The 23,449-nt window shown below is 41.5% G+C and overlaps 1 protein-coding gene and 1 non-coding gene across 5 annotated transcripts in view; one reads left to right on the top strand and one right to left on the bottom strand.

The window, feature by feature from the left end:
- The window catches only part of Frmd3 (FERM domain containing 3), a 256,494-nt gene that overhangs the window by 25,705 nt on the left and 207,340 nt on the right, over positions 1–23,449 (bottom strand). For all 4 annotated transcript variants that reach the window (XM_047525696.1, XM_047525694.1, XM_047525695.1 and 1 more), the window contains 3 exons: positions 19,385–19,459; positions 19,009–19,077; positions 8,951–9,075 (listed from right to left, as the gene is read on the bottom strand). In XM_047525696.1, coding sequence (XP_047381652.1) covers positions 8,951–9,075; positions 19,009–19,077; positions 19,385–19,459 — 269 coding nt within the window. The remainder of the gene's footprint in view (positions 1–8,950; positions 9,076–19,008; positions 19,078–19,384; positions 19,460–23,449) is intronic.
- Positions 10,273–10,346, top strand: Trnaa-ugc (transfer RNA alanine (anticodon UGC)). Its single transcript has one exon. It is a non-coding gene; the product is annotated as a tRNA-Ala (tRNA).

The following is a 23,449-nucleotide window of genomic DNA, read 5'->3' on the forward strand; positions in this document are numbered from 1 at the left end:
CACAAGTGCCCAAGGGAGTGAGCATGCTGTGGGAAGTCTGCGTCCTCCATGGCCTGACTCTGTTAAGACTACTGTTGGCCACAGAACTCTCAGTCCCACCCAGCCCAACATGATGGTCATCCCCAAGGAGGCCCGGGTCCTGGCATTCTGTGACAGAAGACCAAAGACTTGAACACTGCCCTGGATACACAAGAGCTTTTGTCACTGAATCACAGAGCTCTCCCACATTTATATCCAATAATTTGGCTCTTTTGGTCATTGCTCTAAGAGAAAAATTGAGGTATTTCCTTAGTTACTGGTTCTGTTTTAGTGAGACAGAGTTGAGATATTTTAGATGCATTCTATATCAGTGAAGATATATTCCTGGGTCAGGAATTTGAGGACCAGTTTCAATAATCACAAAATAATCCCAGCCTCAATACCCAGTATGTGACTTCAGGCAAACCAACTCACCTCTCCAGACTCAATTTAGAAGAATTCTCGATTAGAAGAATTCTAAGAGGATGTGCTAGATCAGGGGTTACAAACTTTTTATCTGAAGACACAGATTGTGCATGTGAAGTTTTGCAGGCTGAGAGGAAAAACTGAGGACATTATGCAAATACTAATATAATAATTTAAAGTATAACTACTATCTCCAAGACCAGAAAACAAATGGATGCTGAGTGGCCATGGGTTACACTTTGTTGAACACTGTACAGGACCATACTCTGTGTTCCCTCTAGCCTTCAAAAGCTATGAAAAATATTACAGTTCCCAAGTTCCCATTCTTATTACAAACGACCTCTAGCCATGTCTTGTATGTTTGTTTTTTGTTTTGTTTTGTTTTTGTTTTACCATTTTTACCTTCAGCAAAAGAATCAGTCAGAGTTTAGAGTTAGAAAGCACTTTAGTGCTGCTTGTTTTATAGAGTAGGCAAATGAATACTGGAAAGTTGGAGGGTCCTGTCTGTGGTCACCCTCCATAAAGCATAATCAAGACTAAAGTTTATATTTCCCCTCATGTCCAAGACATAAATCAGAAATAGAGCAACTACCTGAATGGCTGCTATGTTTGCACAGAGAAGTACTATAATCCATAAAATGAACTATTTGTGGAGAATTAACCAACTACAGAACTTCGCTGTTGGCATCTCAGGGTGTTTCCACTGAGGAATTCTATATTCCACAAAAGGAATTATTTACAGAGAATTAGCCAACTACAAAACTAACATGAATCATACTATTGATGTCTTAAGAAAAAAACTACACAATCTTTGCAAGATGAGATACACTTAACTTATGTGGGAAACAAGGCATTTACCTCCCCTACAATGCTGGAAAGATTCAAAATTTCAAAGATCTCTGTCAAGTGATGCAACCTTCTTGTGAATACATTAGTAGTCAGCAAATACCAGAAACCAGAGTTCCAAGGATGGAAACAGTTGCAAAGAAAAGCTCACAAAGAGAAGATGAAAAGCTTTTGAAGAGACTACAAAATGTGAGTCTGCAGAGGTGGCTCAGGCCTTTATCTTGTCCCCTGAGTTGCACTTGGCATCTCCTACTCTAGAGGAGCTCCTGACCAAACCCCAGTGTTTTCTTCTGGAATTCAATAGGTGCGACAATGACTTTGAAGTTTTGATTTTGCTAATCCAATACTGCAATTATAAATAAAAGCAGAAACTGTCTTCCACTCCATGGAGGACTCCTAGCTCCTGCAGAGATGAATTCAACTGCCATGTGCCTGTCAGCAGTGAAACACTGTGGCTGCCTTTAAATGGGAAACTTAAGGATAGCCCATTGCGCCTGCAAAGTTAAAAAGATCTTTAAAACTGTTCTTTGTGTGAGTTTCTCCTAATTTAGGATATTGATCCGTTTGTCTGCATTTTTATTTAACATGTTCCTAAATTCATTGTTTGCCCCATAGTTCAATTTATAATATATTCACATGCACTAGTATTTTTAACATAAGCAGTGGGGATTTTAAAAATTATATACACAGAATGATCACAGCCACATTAAAATACATAGGGAAGGAAATGGTTAAAGTGTTACAGGTTGCATCTAGGAGAGTAATCATCTAGAAGATGACTTTCTTCTGCTCATTTAAGCATTTTAGTAATTTCTAAATTTTTTAGAAGATGATATATTGGTTTCATAATGAGAAAATAAAACAAATAACAATCCCAAAACACTGCAGCAGGGGCAAGTATAATTGAAGTTGGGCTGATGGATCTGCCATCTCCAGGTAACAGTAACTATGAGGAGAAAGGTGGTTCCACAGGGTTTATAAGCAATTACTATTATTCCATGGGACACAACATAACATAAAATATATTTTTAAAACACTAGTGCATCACTATTAACATGTTTGTCCTGACAAAGGGAAGAACTGGCTTAACAGGTTTTCACCTGGTGGAGGGAGGGGGACACTGAAGAGATAAGAAGAGAGTAAATCTGTTTGACCATGGCCACAGAACACCTGGAAGTGAAATCAGAGGGAAGACTTAACGGACACATATAGAGTATTTCATCCATCATCCAACAAATATACTTTCTTCTCAGCAGCACATGGATCCTTCTCTAAAATAGACCATATGTTATGCCACAAAGCACCTCCCAGCAAATAGAAAAAAGTAGAAATACTACCCTGCATTCTATCAGATCATAATGGAATGAAACTAGAAATCAACAATATAATAAAAAAACAAAACTGGGGACTAAGGGAAGAATTGAGGAACTCTGGATTGTAGAGGGAAATGAGAAGGGGGGAAAGGTGGGGGAAGGAAAGATAGTGGACTGAGACATTCCCCTAGGTACATGTATGATTACATGAATGGTGTGAATCTACATCGTGTACAACCTTAGAAATGAGAAATTGTACTCCATTTGTGTACAATTAACCAAAATGCAGTCTGTAAATTAAAAAAATAAAACAGAAGCTACTCCAACACCTGGAGACTAAATAGTATGCTATTGAATGGTAAATGGATAAAGAAATTAGGGTGAAAATTAAAAAATACTTAGAGGTAAATGAGAACATCAATACAACATATCAAAATCTCTGGGACACTAAAAGGCAGTGCTAAGAGGAAAACTCATTGCATTGATCCCATTCATCAAAAGAATAAAAAGTCAGCAAATAAATGACCCAACATTACATCTCAAAACCCTAGAAAAAGAAGAACAAATCAGCACCCAAAGCAGAAGAAAACAGGAAATAATTAAAATCATAGCTGAAATCAATGAAATTGAAACAAAAGAAACAATTAAAAAATTGACAAAACAAAAAGTGGGTTCATTGAAAAAATAAATAAAATTGATAAACTCTTAGAAACACTAATGAAGATAAAGAGAGAAAAAAAAACCAATTACTAAAATCACGATGAAAAAGGAATGCTCATATTGGATAGGCAGGGAAGACACCACGGTCGGGGGATAAAGAGGAAAGGAACTTACATGGCGTCACCACAGCAACGGGCTGTCAGAGACTTCAGTGATGGGTTGGGAGCAACTGTGTAGGATACAAAAGGCTCTTCCTGTTAGGAGGCTGAGAGGCCCACATGTGGGAAACCAGTGGACACATTGCTATGTGCTATGTGCTATGTGCTATGTGCTCCTGCTATGTGCTGGGGATGCGGGCGAGCGGGGATCAAGAGTATGGCATATGGGCTGAGGTTGTGGCTCAGTGGTAGGGGGCTTGCCTAGTACATGTGAAGCACTGGGTTCAATCCCCAGCACCACATAAAAATAAATAAATAAATAAATAAAATAAAGCTAAAAAAAGAGTATTACTTGAGGGATGAAGACAGTACTCTCACAAGCTCAAATGCCTTCTCATGTTCACATTTGGTCTTTCTAGAATTTCAATGAAGCCAACTTAAACCGTCTTTGGTTAGAGCCAGACACTGTAAGCAGCCCTTTAAAGACCTCTGCCTCCTCCCTTTCACATAGGCACACCCTGTCACATCGAGGACACAAGCGTGCATGCATACACAATGGGCATAAATACACACACATGCACACATATTTACAGAGACAGTGCTAAAGTGTGGCTTGGGGAGTTTGCTTTACCACTTCCTTTAATTTCCATCTATGCTCTGACATAAACACTTTCTTAGGCACATGGAAATGCAGCGTCAAACCTCCACTTAATCCAACACCCTTGCACTCCCAAGACTCCCTGTTATGGAAATTCTGGGGTCTCTACTGTGCTTTCATTTGACCAGCAGTAGGGAGTCAAATTTTTTCAACTCATTTTGTTTTACCCACCAAGGGAGGAAAGCAAAACTTTTCTACCATGTTGAATTATACCAGCCTGCACCATTGCTATGGCAGAAAAAAGGATCTTCAGTGTGTGCCAGTAATTGTCCGTTACCAAGTCTCATGTGATTTATTTCATCCCACTTCTCTACCAAAATCCAACTTTCTTTCATAATGAGAAAAACACCCCACCAATAAAACATGAGCATGTTGCTATCTATACTGTTGAAAAAGCTGCTTCATTTTGCGTGTGAATTTATTCAAATTAATGACTCCTTAAAGTGACATCTTCCACGAGAACAAGTCCCACTCTCAATATTTTCTGCTTTTGAAATACTGAAAAGCTCTAAAGTGGCACTTTTGCTTTTCAAATGTCTTGCCATTCTCAACTAAAATTTTCCACCACAGAAATTCCCCTGGATCCCGTAGCCGAGCAACTTTGGGGTGAGCGCTGAAAGCAATCCTGTTGCAGAGTGGTGCCTAGGAACTGATTTTGTTTTTCCTCTACACAGACACAGCCCACTTCAGAGCTAATCCTCCAGCTGTCCTTTGGGTGGATGGAGTCACATGTGCTCTCGGAACACTGCTGGGTTAATCTGGGCGGTAATACTCTGCCCAGCTGTCTTGGAGAAACTCGAAGTTCTGGGATGAATGAAAAGAACTTGTCAGACAAATTCACGGCCACGACCTCAGAGAGCCATAGCAGCAGCAGGAATGCGAGGGCACCATCTGAAACAAGGCACCAGGACCTTCCCATGACCTCACAGAGATGTGGCTTCCAAGGGTCAGGGTTAAGACCATTCTACTTCTACAATATTGATTTTTTTAAAAAATTCCTAGTCAGACAACTCTTTTAATAAGACAAGCTGCCATTCTTGACTTGTTTATGAATCCAGTTCTAAAATGCATGTGATTTGAAACTCCTCCAAACAAGAATCTGAGCCATCACACAGAGATGGGGAAGGTGACATCAAAGGTAAGCACGGATATCCAAGGCTTTGCCGCTCAGTATTTAATGCTCAGAGAAACAATTATCACTCTTTTGGTGGTTCCAAAGATTTTTGCCAATAATTCCTTAAGTGATGTTGACATGTCAGTTAAACCTTCCTGTATTTCATTTGTTTCATATTTGAAATAAATAAGTCATCATTTGTTCACTCAGTATCTTTGAGTCAAAGGTAGGACTGGACTGTAGAAGCCCAGGGGCCACATTCCTGCTATGTCATTAGTGGTCTGTCTTGACAATCCTTCAGTTAACCAGTCTTGAATCCATTTCCTCCTCCTAGGCTCACTCTTTCTGCCCTTTAGCCTTTGTCTGTTTATTCTTTGGGTTGTTTCAGTTGTGCCTGGGTGCTTTCTGTGCCTGCAGCCCAATGGTTCTTAGTCAAAGAGCCATTTTGCTCCCCAGGGAACATTTGGCAAAATATGGAGACATTTTCAATTGTCAAGACTTGTGGAGTGCAACGGGCATCTACTAGGAAGAAGCCAAGGATGCTTCTAAACACCCTACAATGCACAGAACAGTGTACCGACAAAGAAATGTCAATCCAAGGTGTCAGTAACACTGCAGTTAAAAATTAGACTCCAGTTCCAGTCCGTATTCATCTTGAATCCATTCTCCACATGCCACCAGAGAGATACAAAAAACAATTCCAGTGACATCATCTTCACACTTGAAACCCTTTGATGCCTCTCCATTGCTATCAGGTTAGATTAGGTCAAAACACTCCAGCAGGTAATGGAAGACCCATTTTGATCTGGTCCTTTCCTAGCTTTCTACCTCTCCTTCAGCAATCCCCTATGTCCTCTTTCTTCCAACCACACATGCATTGCTGCACGTGGACAAGACCACTCACATCTCTATCTTCCTATCAGTCTTGTTGGTTCATTCCACTGCTCACTGATTTTATCGCAGACACTCCATGGTGACTAAGGGACAAGACACTCTCCCAGCAGTTTGAGGCACTGAGATCCTAGAGGCAGGCAGAAAAGTGAGCACACAGTTCAGTCAGCAGAGGCAGAACTTAGCACCTCTGTGGATCCCGCTGTCTTCTCCCCAACCTGCTGCGAGCCTCCAGAGAAGAAGGAGCATCTTCATCTGCATAATTCACAGCAATGTGCACAGGTAAGCGTGGTCAACTGATTATATAAGTGGCATTTGTTAGAGTTGTATTAAGGAACAAATGAATTTCTACCCTTTTCAAACTTTCCTCTTGCTCAGATATAAAAACATCCTGAAATAGCAAAATGTAAGGATGAAACAGAATTCATCATACTGTTCATGCACAAACACCCAGAAACAGGACCAATCCACAAAGGTGGAGGCACTATCTCATTTTAGAGCTGTATTCTCCGCCTCTCTTCTCTTTACATATCAGGAAAACATAAACCTATAAGATCAGTATTCATCTTGAGGATTGTCTGAATACCATTGCCTGATAAAGACAAGAGACACAGAACAGAAATTGGACTAGTAATCACAACAGAATGGTATTAAGAACACAAATCTTCATGTACTCTAGGAATCATGCTTTGAAATTTGTGGTAATTAAGATGATTCTGTTCTTACTCTAGTTTGGGAGGTTCATTTCATTGATTGAAAAATTAGCAATATTTTTGTTTCTACTTGTCTTCCTTTCAAATTTATTCTACATTCTTGAAGTTGTTATGCTTTGCCTGACCCTCAAAACTCACAAAGATGTCTTATAAGGGGGCAAACCTCTTAGAGAAAAAATTTTAATACACATTGACAGAGGTGTTATAAACTTTTAAGAGAGAGAGATATCGATTTTGCTTCACAGCTGATGAAAGAATTTAAGATGAATCTTTCAAACAACAGGAAAATCGAAAAGACAGTTAATAGATTCCTACTCTACATGATGAAATTTTGCATTTGTATTGCACTTAACTATAATTGTTTGTCTATTGTGCATACAGTTGTTATGTGAAAGACAAGGCTAGGATTTAGCAGTGGAATATTCCTATAGAAAATTGGAAGTTTCTAATGGAATGGGGTGACTGGTTCAGAGTAAAGTTTGCCCAGCCTCCCCTTCATGTCCTGAGGGAGATCCAGAAGCAGAAATGGCCTAGAGTTTTATATTCCTCTAGCCAACCATTCAACCTGTCTGGTATTACAATGTTTACTTCCATTTATTCTCTGTCTTTGCAGATAATGTGGAGTCACAATTTCATGCATATACTGTTATTTCTCTCCTTTTTTACTGCATTAGTCATGCCTTCCTTCATTCAACCATGTGAAACCTTAAGAAAAAAGTGATTTTCACTCAAAGCAATATTCCAGGAATATGAGATGAAGTCCATAAAATTCAGAAGTGAAAAACACAAAATACCTTTCTTTCATTTGCAAAACATACATACACAAATAGAGAGAGAGAGAAGCAACATGGACCCTGAGAGTCTTGGGTTAAGAAAATTACTTTAGCTTGGAACTTACAGCATTAGTTGGAAGGACAGAGAGAAAAGGTCATTATTGCCAGCCTGTTCACCATCTCTTGTGGCCCAGTGGGAGACAGAAGGCATCTTCTGAGATCCTATCCTCCACATTTTTCACACTTACCTTCTACCATAGTATTTTGATATCAAGTTGCACAGTTTCTCTTCTAACCATCAAAGCATTCTTTCAGGAAATGGTTTAATAAAATTCTTCACACGTCAATGTGAGTTTGCCCCTTCTGCCTCTCTCAAGAGTACTTGTATTCCAAGACAAACTCTTACTAAGAACTGAAAAGTCTTCTCCTATGGAAGGAATTCTTGACGTGATCTTTTGGGGACAAGGTGACCATCCCTCTTACACTTCCAAGTATCCGCATTTTTAATGATAAAAAAAATTGCATAAAGTTAAGGAAAAGCATGCTTTATTTATATTCAGACAAATTTATTTGTGTGCATTTGTTTTTGGTTTACTTTGAAATTAGTAAGAGTGTGAAATTTGCCTCACCATGTGTCTGCAGCAAGCAGTGTGGTGAGATTTTTCCCTTTCTCTCGTGAAGAAGAGGAGGAGAAATAGAAGGGAAATGAAGAAAGGGAAGAGAATAAGCCTATTAATACATATATTATCATCTAAAAAATATAATGGTTTTGGGGTTGAAGTAGGCACTGTGTATTTAGTCTGTACCAAAACTGTCAGACAAGGTGCTTGTGGAAAAGAAACTGGGGAAATACTGAGGCAAAAAAGAGGATGAGCAGCACAGAGATACTTGTGGAGAATTCTTTATAACCAGCAACTTAATTGTGATGGAGTGGAAAACATCACCTTCCAATAGAACTTCCTGCAATAATGGAAATGTTCTCAGTCTCAGATTCCAATATTGCAGCCATCAGCCACATGTGGTCATTAGGGACTGGAAGTCTGGGTAGTGTGATTGAGGAGTTGGAATTTTAACTTTAATGGATTTAAACTTAATTTTAAATAGCCACCATGACTAGTGGTTACCATATTGTACAGTGTAGGTCTAACACTATTACTGCTTCCCCATGCAATCTTAGAAATACTTGTGCCAATAAAACTTCCAAGAAAAACTGATAGAACTCCCAATATATCTCAGACTTCTGTCTGCAAAAAACGTACTTACTAAAACTTAGTTTGTGGCTCACTGTGACCCCTGCCCCAACCTGTTACCCACCATACAAAGAATTGGTGTTTCTTCGTTCCTCAGAAGCAGACATCTAGAATGAAGTGGCCAACTTACCTTCACCCAGGGGAAGCTCCTCTTCCTGCTCAATGGGAGAAGGAAGCAGGGGCAGCAGGGGCTCCATGTTAATGACGAGCTGTTTGTTCAAGGAGTGGGAACTGCGACTCTGAGTAATGTTGACTCTGAAAACAGACAGGAGCCAGATGGAGTTGGTGTCCTTTGTGAGTGCTGGCCCCCCTCTCTCAGTGGCCACCCAAGCTGAGAAGTGCCTCTAGACACTCACAGTGGATTAAGCCAGCAGTAAAGGTGACACAGAACGCAAGCCCCACCATCCTTCTTAAGGGTGCCCTTAAGATCCTGACAAACATCTATGTGTTCCAGTGCAACCCAGTAAGAGAAAATGTAGTTCCCCAGGATGTCATCAGACCTGGGCATGTAAGATGAAGACATGAACATTTTAAAAAGATACAGGAAACATGGGTGTCAGCTACCACTGAACAAGATGCACAGAAAGGTGAATGAAGGGTGTGGCTCAGAGGAATAGAAAAGCGCCAAAATCCCTGCCAGATGGATGGCACAGATGTGCTACAGCTACAAGCTCTCTTTCTGTTGCTGGATGTCCAGTGATTAATATTCCCATTCACACCCTTCTCACCAGCCAGTTATGGAATCCAGTTCTGTTCCTCCTTTGGGAAGGAACATTCACATCAGTGGCTACGGCAACAGCAGATGGCAAGAAAACTGTTTAGGTATCATTAAAACTAGTGCCTGACAGCTGGGAAGCCCGTTTGCACTGCCTGCTGCAGGGAGACCAGCTGTCTGTCCTGCCACACAAGGAGGTGGAACCTGCAGGTGGATGATTGGCACCCTTCCCCTCCCCTGTTTCCTGTCAAAACCAAAACCAGACCTTCCTTCTAAGACGCTGTCAAATGTCTCCTGCCCTTTGAAGCCTTCCTGGATTGCTCCTGACAACAGTCCCACTCTTTCCCTCCCTTCCTCCCTCTATCCCTTTCTCACACTGCTATCTGTTCTTTCACAGCTCACTGCATATGTCACTTCTGTCTCTCTGCAGTCATTGGTGTACTGAGCATGCCCTGCCTTGATAAGCCCCATAAGGGCAGAGACTGCTGACCTAGTCATCTCTGGTTGCCCTAAGGTGCCTGGTTTGGCAACTCGTTAAGGGCGTTCAAGTTTGAAACCAAAGTAAATCAATTACAATCCTGGCTTGACATGTTGCCATTTCAGACCAACATAGGTGCTCCCCAGGCCTGGTGGAGGGACTACCTTCTAGCCTGAGCTCTTCTGTTGGGCCTGGGGTTGGAGAAGGGAGGAGCAGGATGTCTCTTAGCATCTTGAATTAAAAACTCTCACAGCTGGGCTGGGGATGTGGCTCAGTTGGTAGAGTGTTTGCCTTGCAAGCACAAGGCCCTGGGTTCAATCCCCAGCACCACAAAAAAATAAAAATTTAAAAAAAAAAAAAAAAAAAAAAAAAAAAACTCTCACAGCTGGAACTAACTGGAAGAAATTTATGGGGACTTAATCACGAGGTCCTTTTCTTCATTACTTCATTCCTCAGCCACTTATGATATAGCTATGTGTATGTATTAGAAGTTCTGCTTTGTTCTTAAGCAGCTCACTGTTTAGAACCAGAATTTTCAAACTTTTTCTCTGAGAACTGCCTTATGAAATACACTTTCCATCATCCTTCTGTATCCACACACTTGGAGGAAGACCCCCAACGAAAATGAATGTTTTATGAGTGTTTACCCACAGCTATGCGCGATTTGCTTTTTAAAAAAATTCTATTTTGTTTGAGGTGCTGGTCTTGACTCCTACTTCACTTCATGACTCATTAATGTGCTGCTATAGGCACCATTGGAAAAACACACATCTCATGAAGGAGATTGATGACCCGGGACCCCTGTGGAGCACTGAGATGGGGCACCAGATCCTGGTGAGTAAGGGGAGAGCCAGGGAGGACCTTGTAGGGGAGTTGATGCCTGTGACAAGTCCTAGTGAGTATGGTGGAGTTTATAAGGAAAAACTCAGGGAGAAAGAAATTCTTGCAAACATAAGGGAGGGAGGAAGAGAAGAAAGGAGGAGGGGAAGAAGGAAGAAGGAAAGGGAGGGAGGAGAGAGGAAAGGAGATTCTTTCTTTATTATGAACAGTTCTCAGTTTTTGAGTTTTCATGGAATCCTTTGGTCCCTGTGGTCATTAATGACTGTGATTCTATCTCTGCAAAGTGCAACACATTAATACGCTTTGCATGAGTTTTGTAGTTTTCTGACCTCTGAGAAGCCATAGTGTTAGTCAGTTTTTTTGCTGGTGGGACAAAAAGACCTGACAAGAACAATTTTAAGGAGGAAAAGTTTATTTGGGGGCTCATGGTTTCAGAGGTCTCAGTTCATAGATGGCCAACTCTATTCCTCAGGGCCTGAGATAAAGCAAAGCATCATGTGGAAGGGTATAGAGGAGGAAAGCAGTTGGGAACATAGCATCAGGAAGCAGAGAGAGAGAGAGAGAGAAAGAGGGAACACTCTCCTCATGGACAAAATAAATACCCCAAAGGCACACCCTTAGAGACATATCTCCTTTAGCTACATCCAACCTGCATTTTAACTCTCAGTTAATCCCTATCAGGGGATTAATTCACTAATTAGGTCAAACCTCTTATAACCCAATCATTTCAGCTCTAAACTTTCTTGCATTATTTCACACATGAGCTTTTGGGGGACACCTCATGTCTAAACCCTAACATCCATATATTAATTTCTTACACAAAGTGACTCTGAATTGTTCTGCCCCATGATTGACCATGCCTGCCAGCTAAGCTGGCAATTCTTCCTATCTCCCCCAAATCACTGCTTATGCTACAATAATGAGTCTTTATGAAGGGTCTTTAACTGCCCCCTCAGTCCTCCTCCCAACATTCTCTGACTGCCACATCTATTTCCTACTACTCCGGCACTTGACGTGGTTCTGTTGCAGTAGAGGACTCAACACTTGATACAGTTCTGTTGATCGTCCTCCCTCTTGAGGGCCATAGGTGTGGCATGTCTCCATGTGTAGTTGCTTTTTAATATTAATAATCAACATATCATTGGAAACTTATTGGAAAATCATTGGGAAGGTTTTACTATATTGGGACACAAAATAGTGCACAATGAAAATTTAGCAGTAATACATAGATAAAACATGAAAATAAACAATTGTAGCTGTGCTCAAGTTAAAAGGAGTCTGTGATTGCTTTAGTATAATAATAGATGGATAAAGAGGCATTCCTCTGAGCTTGGATGCGGTGTTTAGCCTTTGTTGCTTTCCTAGTTTTAATAGTTGATTCTAGAGATACTTTACATAATAAAAACATTTAGGTTAGTCATAAATATAATTTGTGCTTTTCCTATGTTTAGTCTAATTCTTTGAGAATCAGAATAAGATTCTAGTCTGCCATTATATGAAATAGAATAGACTAAATATTAATTATAAGTTGATTTCTTTTCCCTTTAATAACAGTAAAAGTTTTTCACTATTAAACACTGGAGTTCATGGTGGGGGTGGTTTCTCAGAAAATCTAGTAACATGTTTGTCCTGAAGGTTGAAGGCTGGCAGATCATGGTGCCCTCAGTTTAGCTGGGAGATGAGGTTGTTTTAATTTAGCAGGGAGAAAAGGTTGTTTTGGTCTGGGTTGTCATACAGAATGTGTACTTTGAGAAGAAGCATAGATTGTACTTTTGAAGGTTTTTCTTATTTTAAACTAACCATAAAATGATATAATCATTACTAAAGAAAAATATCTATAAAAAGGCTGGCAGAAAAAATAAAGACAGATTCAGGCTCAGAACACTTGGTGTCTCTGTCTGCTGTTTCTCCACCTCCCATCCACCTAGGATGCCCGACCCCTGCTAGGGCTAGACCCCAGCATGTGACTGAAGATTACAAGCATCCTGCTGTCCCATCCAACACTGCAGTGTTCAGCAAATGCCTGGTTCTGGGACAGGCTGACTTTCCAGGTGTAACTGGATGATCAGAAGGATGCTAACTTGGCCCCTACACTCACAGGCCCTAGCAGCTCCACTGTAATAAGGCCCATAGCTATGGACAGTGACTTACCGGTCTGCCCAGGGTTGACCAGATGATACCTGTGGGGAATTACAACCCTGAGACTCTCCAATAACAGAATACAGAGAGGAACATTGTTTTTTAATAAATACAAGACTCAGATAAACCCAAAGGTGGCTATGACTAGGGATTTCCCTGGAGCACAAAAATTCCAGGGCTTCACACCCTGATACTATGACAGGTTGGGGGACAGAGCAAGTGAAATGAAATAAATCCAAGTCTCCCACCTTTCCCCACTGCTATGGTCTGACTCCACTTAAAATTCCCCACTGCTATGCCTGTGTCCTCTTAAAATTCATTTGTTGAAATAACCTTCAATATGATAGTACCAAGAGGTGGGGCCCTAAAAGAAGTCTGAGGGAGCTTATTTTTCCCTTCCACCATGTAAGGACACAGCGAGAAGGCACCATCTATGAGAAAACAGGCCCTCACCAAACATCAAATCTACCAGTGCCTTGATCATGGGTTTCCCAGCCTCCAGAAGTGTGAGAAATAATTTCTTCTTCTTTATAAACTACCCAGCCTATGGTATTTTGTTATAGCAGCTCAAATCCACTAATACACCTACCTGCCTTATTTAGTCTAAAATTTCCTTTTTTCACCTCATTCTCCCTTTGCAGACGTGTGTGTGTGTGTGTGTGTGTGTGTGTGTGTGTGTGTGTGTGTGTGTTTTAAAACATTATGTTTATTAGCTCAAAATTCTGGAGTTTGGAATCCAGGAGTTTCCAGGGCCATGATCCCTCTGCAGCCTGCAAAAGAGGATCCTTCCTTGCCTCTTCCAAGTTCTGGGAGCCTTAGATATTCCTTAGCTTGAAGCTTTAGTCTAATCTCCTTTGCAGACTTTTTAAAGGTGCCAACTGAAGCAGGTTTCTTTCAAAGTGAGAGCCAAACAGCACAGTTGTTCTAGGAACAAATATAATATCAGGATCTGAATGACCCTTTTTTTAGCTTACAAAGTGACTTGTATATACTTGATCTCATCATTTTTTTCTCAGTATACTTGTAGGACAGGTAAGGAAAATACCTTATATAGAGATGATGATAAAGTTATATAACTTAAGACACACATACTCAGGATTCAAGGTCACATTATCTAATGCCTACTCCATTGCTTTTGCTGCAATCCATACCACCTTTCTACTTAATTCAGCCTGCAACACCCTGAAGGAACAGTGATCTACTCCTAATGTCCTGCTATATGAGGTCCCACTGTGTCACTCTTCTAAGTGTGTGCCCAGGTCTCAATCAGCTTCTTGTTCTTCCCTTTCACCTGAGTACCTGAGGAATATTATTCCATTTTGTGATGCTATAACAGAAAATCTGATATTGTGTAATGTGTAAAGAAAGAGAGTAGAAAAAAAAAATCATGGTGTGGGCATCTGCTTATCTCCTGATGAGAGCCACATCCTGGTTCACCTCATGGAAGACAAAGCAGAAAGATAAACTGGAACATGCAAAGAGGGCAAACATGTGATACAGCTGGATTTATAACAATCTATTCTTGAGAAAACTAATAACCCAGTCCGTGGAGACTAAGGGAGCTCATTCACCTTCAAAGATTCAGGCTACTCATGTGGTGGTGTCTCCATGACCCAAACAAGGCCCCATGGCTTAATAGTCCCACCTCTCAACACTGATGCACCAGAACCAAGGTTCTACAACACATGAATCCTTGGAGACGCATCAAGTGTTATGTTTTAGATATGAGTTATCCCCCAGAATCTCAGGTGTGAGACAATGAAAGAATGTTCAGAGGTAAAATGATTAGATTATGAGAGCTATAACCTAATCAGTGGATTAATCTCAAATAAATTAATGGAGTGGTAACTGTAGACAGATGGAGTGTGACTGAAGGAAGCAGGTCACTGAGGACATGCCTTTGGGGTTTATATTTTGTCCCTGGTGAACTGAGCGCTCTCTTTTCCTGGTTGCCACATCCAAAGCTGCTTTCCTCTATGGCACCCTTTGCCTCACCTCTGGCTCAGAGCTGTGGAGACAGCAGACCATGGTCAAAACCTCTGTAACCATGAGCCAAAATGAACTTTTCCCTCCTCTAAGTTGTTCTGGTCAGGTCACTTGGTCACAGTGGTGTAAAGTTGACCAAAACACCAAGCCTTGTCATGAGGTAACTGGTTCTATGACTGCATCTTCCCAGGTCAGGCCAAGACACAGGCCAGGCTTCTCCATCCTCAGAATCCATCCATCAGCTGACTCTGCAAAAAGGCCTGGCACACTTTGTAGCCCACCTGTGTGTAAAACAATCTCCGTAGAAGACTGCCACTAAGAACTCTGTTGAAGTCGAGGGGTTTCCTTCGGGAATTGCAAGTTGATTATAATGCTGGAAAACATGGCTTGCATTCAATTCACCCCCTGGTTTTTCTCAATATCCTTGTAGGTCAGGCATGAAAAATACCATGTTTATAGATAAGATAACTGGGGTTTTGTAACACTTATATGGATAAACTTGGGACACAAAAATGGTGGCATAAAATACAGCAGAAAAAATGAGGCTCCAGAAATTCTTTCACCACTTCTTGGAATGAAAGGAAGCCATGCTGGCCTGCTAGCAAGTTTCCAAAAACTTTATCTGAAGGTTACTAATGTGAATCTATCTTTCAGATCCTACCTTCCCATTTTTGGATAACAGATGATAACAATATCAATAATCACAACTATATGGCATTCAAAATACTTTATTTTTAATCCCCCCAAAAATGTAGAATTAGGGAAAAGCAATATATAAATCTCATTTTATAGCTGGGCAAACTGATGATCTGGGAAGGTGAATGACTTACCCAAGGCCACACGGCTGGGAAGCAACACAGCCAAGATTAATGTACTTGATTCAGATACAAATGCTGCCTCTGAGTGTCCCCTGGTGGTGGTTGCCATGCCCAGGTGGCTTGTACAGCCAGCCCTGGGCTCAGTGAGCTGCAGCCTCTGTCTGCCTGGGCAAGTGAATCTACCCAGTAACCAACCCCAGAGAACTTTGCTTATGGATCTTGTCATCAATAAATGATCAATGACCTAATGTCAGAGTTAACTTCTGCTCCTCTTTTTGAAGAACAAGAATAATTCCAAAACATTATTCTCAGTCTATCTGTTTCTGTCTCTCTATACACATACTTCAGAAGTAGGAGTTTATGAACCTGTCATTGTGTGAGGAGTAGAATCTCAGGTATGAGGAAAGATGATTAATTAAAGCCTTATCATCACCATGCAATACTAACAGTCATCTCTGGGCACCCACCATCAGAGGAGAGCTCATTATTTTCCTTGTAGTTTTGACAGCCATAACAAAGAAGTTGAAATGATTTGAAAATAAAATAATTGTCTAAGACAAATAATTTTCTACTATGCATCTGGCTCCTTGGTGGGAAAGAGAATTTGCCAGCATGAAAGTATTACATATCATCACTGCCTCTTGAAAGATGAAGTTTGATAGTGCAGCATCTTGGACAGATTTTAGATCTAAGAAAATAACAGGGGGCTGGGAATATAGTTTAGTGGTAGAGCATTTGCCTAACACATCTGAGGCCCTGGGTTTCATCCCCAGCACCACAAAAGAAAATAACAGAGGTACTACTGTTACCCTCTCAGTTCATGAATTCATTCAACAAATAAGTATTGAGCTCTACTAGGCACCAAGCACTGCATTTGGGAATGGAGGATATAGAGGTGACAAAGAGGGACAGAGCTCTGACCTCCCAGAGCTTGCTTTGTTTACACCATTACATGAACCAAATTCTTTCCTGTACTGTCAGAGATTTAAGGGATGCTGACAAAGAACCAAGGCTTCCAGAGGATGTGAATTTAATAGTCTTTCACATACAGAAGAAAGCGGTGGTAGAAGAGAAAGAGTATGAAAAACAGGCCTCAAAAGCCTCTGGGTCCTTGTTTATAGTAATATTTTGGGAGATTTTAGAAGATTCCAGAAAAGAGAAACTAAATTGATTGATACCTCAGGCTGTATTCATTTCCAGCCCCTTTTTGGTGGTTCAGTGCACTCCAAGAAAAGCTTTCACCCTGACAAAGCTACTTCCTTCACCCTAACACCAATTGAGAGTATAGCTGTTCAAAGTGTGGTCCATGGACCAGCCAGATGGCCATCACCTGGGAGCTTGTTAGAAATGCAGACTCTCAAACATCATTGGGTCTCTTGAATCAGAATCTGATTTAAACAGGATCCCCAGGTGATCCTGTGTGCAAGTTAAGGTTTGAGAAGCCCTAAACTAGAAAGTCTTGATTTTCTTAAATTATGAAAATCTCAATTTATAAGAGAAGTATTTTTTAAAAATTATTTTGTGATCTCATTAACCACCCATAAATAGTAACTATGAGACTCTTGGAAAGACTTATTTTGGAGAACATGTCTCTGAAGTTTTTGTTAAAGAAGATTTCTGTTTCTTGTTTTACCATCAAGAGAAACGCCCCGCCTCCTGCCAGCATGCAGTTTATTTATTTATTATTTTAAAGATCAAGTACTCAGGCTTCAAGCTGGAAAAAATAAACCAAAGCTGAGCCACTTGGGAGTAGTTTTGCCTCTATTGCCAGCTTCTAAGAGGACATCAAAGGTGGTGAGCACCAGAGAGAAAAGAGCTCAGGAACTCTAGACCTGTACCCTCCACTCAAAATAGGACTTGGATAAATCATTTCACTTGTCCAAGTCTTGAGTTTCTGTCAATACAGTGGAAGCAACAAAACTAGGTGAGGTCTGAAGTTATTTTCAAAGCAAAGATTCCAAATAAGTTGAAATGATGTGTTTTGTTATTTCTTCTTCTTCCTTTCTACAACCTGCTGAATGTTCACAATTTGGGGCTGGGGTGGGACTCATTGATGGGTGGGCAATCAGATGTTTAGGTATTGCAGTGAGGTGCACCCAGCCAAGGTGTTCCACCTTCCCCAATCCTGCAATTTTCTCCTGCCTCTTAAAGCAGGAAAAACTGGTTTTGCAGATGCATGTGACAGCTCCCTACCAGTCCACTGCAAAGCAGGAATCTGTGCAGACTCTCCTGCAGACTGTGGTTCTGCTCCCCTCTTTGAGAGAGAAGTGTCATTCAGAAGCCCTTGCCAGACTAGCCTACCCTCATTTCTTTGGGACCCGCAGCCTCTTCCTACCCAGAACCCTGAGGAACAAGGAGACGTGGCATCCAGGCTACCTGGTCACCCTGTAAATGCAGGAGACTCAGCAAACCTGGGCACAAAGGAAATACCTCTGAGTTCCAAAGATGGAGAAAGAAGGACAGGTGCCAACCAGCATGTGGGGAACTCACTAAAGAATTTAGCTCATGATGATCTTGCCTTACAAGTGGGGGCGGGGAGCACCATGGTAAGAATGTCCAGCTTTAAGATACTTTGCATGTTTGAGGTTAAGAATGTGCAATAGCTTGTGTAAATTTTGGTGGTGTGAAGTACATTTTGGTCAAGAGAACATTTAATTCCTAAGAACTACCCTAGATAATCACCTTAATGAAGATATGCATTCTTGAACTAATAATGACTAAGCTCCTCATTCCTCTGGGTAACCCTTGGGAGTAAAGCGCTCCATGACAGGTGAGCCTCTTGGCTCATGCTAAATCGTCTAAAGGGAGTCCAGCCAATGGGAACTGACCACATCTGATGAGGGAGACAGTGAAGAAGTCAGTTCTGAGAGAACAGAACACCAGAGCTTGGCCAAGAGATAGGATGTATCCTACTTGTTCACATGACACTCCATACCTAATCAATGTCTCTTCCCAAAGTATTTCAAAAGAGAGACCAGCTGCACCCATGCCACAGCCCAGTCAAATCTGTGGAAGGGAGATTTCTAGGGCTGTGAAAGTGTTTTTAATTAACTAATTAAATTTATTTATTTATTAGGTTAATGCTATATGTTACCACACACAGGGATATTATCAAGAATTTGGGAAAGTCAGATTCGTTTTTTCTTCTTTTTCTTTTAGTGTTAAGCAGGTGCTCTACTACTGAGCTACCTAGGAAGGACCAACCCACTCACCTGTGCACCTCCGGAGGCTCCCTCTGGATTTTGGAACTTGCCTCCACCACCTCTTTGGCAACTTTACCACTGTAAAAGACAGAAATACAGGTATGTGCAGATGTTCAGCGGAAGAGAGAAAGAGGGTGAACACATGTCACCTTTTTTTTAATTTCACAGTGATTTGAGCCAGCTCTAAGAATTTACCCCTTTTCTTGTTCCACAAAGGGAAGTTACTGTGGAGGTCAAAGGTTCCCTGGAAGCATAAGAGCTCAATGAAGTAGAAATCAGTGTAAGAGCATAAAGCTAAGAGGATCTATTTTTGAGCAAAACGTTCGAATGTAAATAGCCATCCCCACTCCAACCCCACGACTGCAATGGGATCAATGGTACTCACCTATATCGAAATCTGCTTCCTTTGAAAAATATCTTACTGCTTGACACGGTCTTGATCTGACTGGATTTTGCATACCTTTAATAAAAAGCAAGGCAGAGGTGGTAATAACATTGGAAAGTTCAAGTAGGGCATTACTGTAGAGCTGTGGTAATAAGATATTTTGACTGCAAAAAACACATTTTACTTTGAGACTCAGCATTTGCAAACAGGAATGGAGAGAAAAGTTTCACAAAAGAATATTTTTTCTTGTATTAAATCTGTTGCCACCACTGATATCCTCCTATGCTCTCTGCCTTCATTCTTTCTGAATGCTGGTCATGACCCACGTGTTCGGTTTTACAGTCCATTAGTGGCTAATGGCCTACAAAAAGACTAGGCAATATTGATAATCAAACGGGGTTCTTCTCTGATTGCTATTTGAGGATGAAGAGGATGAAATTTTGTGACACAGCATCGTTAAGTTCATTGGTATTGGGGTACGTTTTTAGCTGCGCCTGGGTCAACATGACATCAGAAAATAGCTTCCCAGCAACAAAGTTCATTCTGTGCTACAAAACACTCATTGCTCACTGCCAAAGCATGGGAACAAGGGCCATGTCACCACAGGCATGGTCACTGGCTTCTGTTTCACCATGACCCAGTGCCCTTTCAAAGAATCCATACCAGTAGATGACTAAGATGCACAAGGGATGAGAAGCCCAGACAAGCGCTGATTCAGCACCCCTGAGCCATGCTCATAAATAAGAACAAAACAACACTCTGAAAAACAACCGAGAATATGGCCCACATTGAGGCTGATGATAGGGCCCTAAAATTATGATGACAGCTGGGGATACCTCTGCAGCCGTCCTGTAAGACTTATGTAATTAAGTCCAAAAGGTCTCCCAGAGTCTGAGATGATTTAAAATATCAATAGTCACAAAAAAAATCTCTAAACACACACACAAAAACAAATATGCTCTATAGGATTCTGAGTAAAGACACACACAAAGCCAGGGTTATAGCTAGAAGTTTCAAGGCAGGCAGTGGTCACCACCCGTGAGCCTCCTGAAGCTTCACTCATTGGCTTAGCAAGTGCTGACCCTGCTTTGTTCACCAAGTTAAGCCCCGGGGAAGACACATGCTCTCTGCCTTCATGGGGTGCAAGACCTAGAGGAGAAATAAATATAAATCTATAACCATGTAAATAAATGTAAGTGACAAGCTGTTTGGCTTGCTATGAGGGAAAAGATACAATGACAATGTGGGGGAGAAGGATTGATCTACTCTGGGGGACTAGGGAAGGTGCCCAGAGGAAAGGACACTAGAGCCAAGATTCAGGGACTAGAAATTGTTAACCTGGAGACTGCGGTGGTTGGTGGGGGTGCCTGGCAGATGGGCAAAAGGCACAAAAGCCCTCAGCCTATGCATTTGCAGAACTAAGAAGACTTAGTATATTTCCCCAAGTTAGTACTACACACACACACACACACACAGAGATTCCCTAATGAAGAAAGAAAGTGAATGTACAGATGAACAAAATAGAAAAAGGTAAACCCCAGAGAGATAGTCAGAGTTCAATTTTGCAGGAACAGACCTTAAGTTATCCTTGTTAAGAATTTGGAACTTTGTTCAAAGAAAAACAGAAAGCCACAGTAACAATCTTTTGTGGGGAGGGGACCTTGCCCTCTTACCCTCTGTGTCCTGAGACCCATACCTTGGAGGGTCCTGACATAGGGCACTGGGTCATGGTGAAACAGAAGCCAGTGACCATGCCTGTGGTGACATGGCCCGTGTTCCCATGCTTGGGCAGCGTGCAGTGAGTGTTTTGTAGCACAGGTCTTCCTATGAGACCAAACCCACCCAAGAGGATTAAAAGGCCCAGTAAGCCACACTTAGATGGTCCAGGCTGGGTCCTGCTTCTGTGAGGACAAACCCACTCCAGGCCCATCCACACCACCTGTATCCCCACTCCCAGCCCTGGAGAGCTTGTGAGCTTGACACCATCTCCACTGGAGTTCAAGGGAAGGACAGTCACTGTCCCCATTTCTTCTTGGCATGGCTATTACTCCCATACCCTCAGAGGTGGTGACGGTGGAAAGAGAAAACCTTTAAGAAATCACTATTATTTTTTGAATTTTTAAATTCTATGTTCCTAAGGATCCTTAAGGCAAAGTGGTCTGCTAAAAAGTAAATAATTCATACCCTTAAATGGATTTTGGAAATTCACACTCAGCACTGTGCCTGTTTTACAGAAGTGATCCCTAAAGTTAGCACACTAGTCAGTCAACCTCCCAGGTCTAGGGGCCTGCTGGGAGAGGTGGTGGTTACCTTTACCTTTCAGTCTTAACTCTGTCTCTTCCAGGCCCCATGAGGCAATCATGACCTTACTCTTAGACCCAGGATGACCTCTTGTAGGGAGGCTTTGGCTGTGCACTGCCTCCACAGAAAACCCTCAGAGCAACCCAGGAAAAGCAGGTTAAAAATGCTAGTGCAGCCACTCTGGAAAGCCGTGTGGAGATTCCTCAGAAAACTTGGAATGGAACCACCATTTGACCCAGCTATCCCACTCCTTGGCCTATACCCAAAGGACTTAAAATCAGCATACTACAGAGATACAGCCACATCAATGTTCATTGCTGCTCAATTCACCATAGCCAGATTTTGGAACCAACCTAGATGTCCTTCAGTTGATGAATGGATAAAGAAACTGTGGCATATATATACAATGGAATATTACTCCACCATAAAGAATGATAAAATTATGGCATTTGCAGGCAAATGGATGAAATTGGAGAATATCATGCTAAGTGAGATAAGCCAATCTCAAAAAACTAAAGGAAGAATGATCTCGCTGATAAGCGGATGAGGACATATAATGGGGGGTGGGAGGGGTTAGCGTTAGGGTTAGGGTTAGGTTTAGGGTTAGGGATAAGGAGGGTGGTAAGAATGGAGGAAGGAAGGACTGTATAGAGGGAAAAGAGGGATGGGAGGGGTGGGGGGAAGGGAAAAAATAACAGAATGAATCAAACAATATCACCCTATGTAAATTTATGATTACACAAATGGTATGCCTTGACTCCATGTACAAATAGAGAAACAACATGTATCCCATTTGTTTACAATAAAAAAAATAAAATTAAAATTAAAATTTTTTTTAAAAAAGATGCATTTCACACAGAAAGCCAACAGCTGTCTGTTCAGGATGAGAGGAGAGGAAAAAGCACTGGCTTCTTCCCAGCAGCTGATCTCTCCTGGATGATTATTTGTGTCACTCAATTTGCTGGAGAGAGCCACCATCCATTCTCTGCCCTCTCAAATGTCCAGGTAGACTCCTGGGATGCTTCAGTTGAGATCTTCAATGGAGTTTAATCTAAGAGCTCGAACAACATAAACCCACTGGGAATTGCGAAACAAAGACTCAGGAGGGAGGGAAATGAAGAGGGGAACAAAGGTGGAATGGTGGGTGAAGAGACTAAGCAAACCCAATGTGCCAATTCCCAAACATGGCAGGGCAGCAGCCACACTTGGAGCAGGTCTTAGGAACACAGGTTCTCCAGCTTACTCATTCATGGTTGTGATTCACCAGGTCTGGAGAAGAATTTGTGTTTTAATCAAGCACCCCAAAGTGATTCCAAGGCAGCCCCACTTGCATTTGAGAACTTCTGCCTCCCCAGATTCTCCTTGGTTGATCCAAGAGATGACGTTTCACCTGAAAGAACAATGGCCCAGAACAACCTGCCTCTGTACTGTGTACCTTGGTCACTTTATGTAGATGTCCTGGGTCTCAGTTTCTCCAGGTATTTCTAAAGAAAGAAGGTGTTGTAATACCAACTTCATAGTGCTCTAAGGAGGGGTACACGAGATTAAATGATTTAAAGTGCCTAGCAGGTGCCTGGTCATAGCTTTCCTCCCTTCCTCCCCACCTGCCTTCACTCTTTTTCCTCCATAATATCACTCTCTAAACTTCTCCATGCCTTCTTACCATGGAGCTACCAAAGCCGATCCCCTAAATCTTCAGAGGGAACCACCGTGTACCCTCTGAAAATAAAGAGCCCTAATTCCAGCCTATGTGTTCCAGGCCCT

The sequence above is a fragment of the Sciurus carolinensis genome, chromosome 14, assembly GCF_902686445.1.
Source record: "Sciurus carolinensis chromosome 14, mSciCar1.2, whole genome shotgun sequence".
NCBI lineage: Eukaryota > Metazoa > Chordata > Mammalia > Rodentia > Sciuridae > Sciurus > Sciurus carolinensis.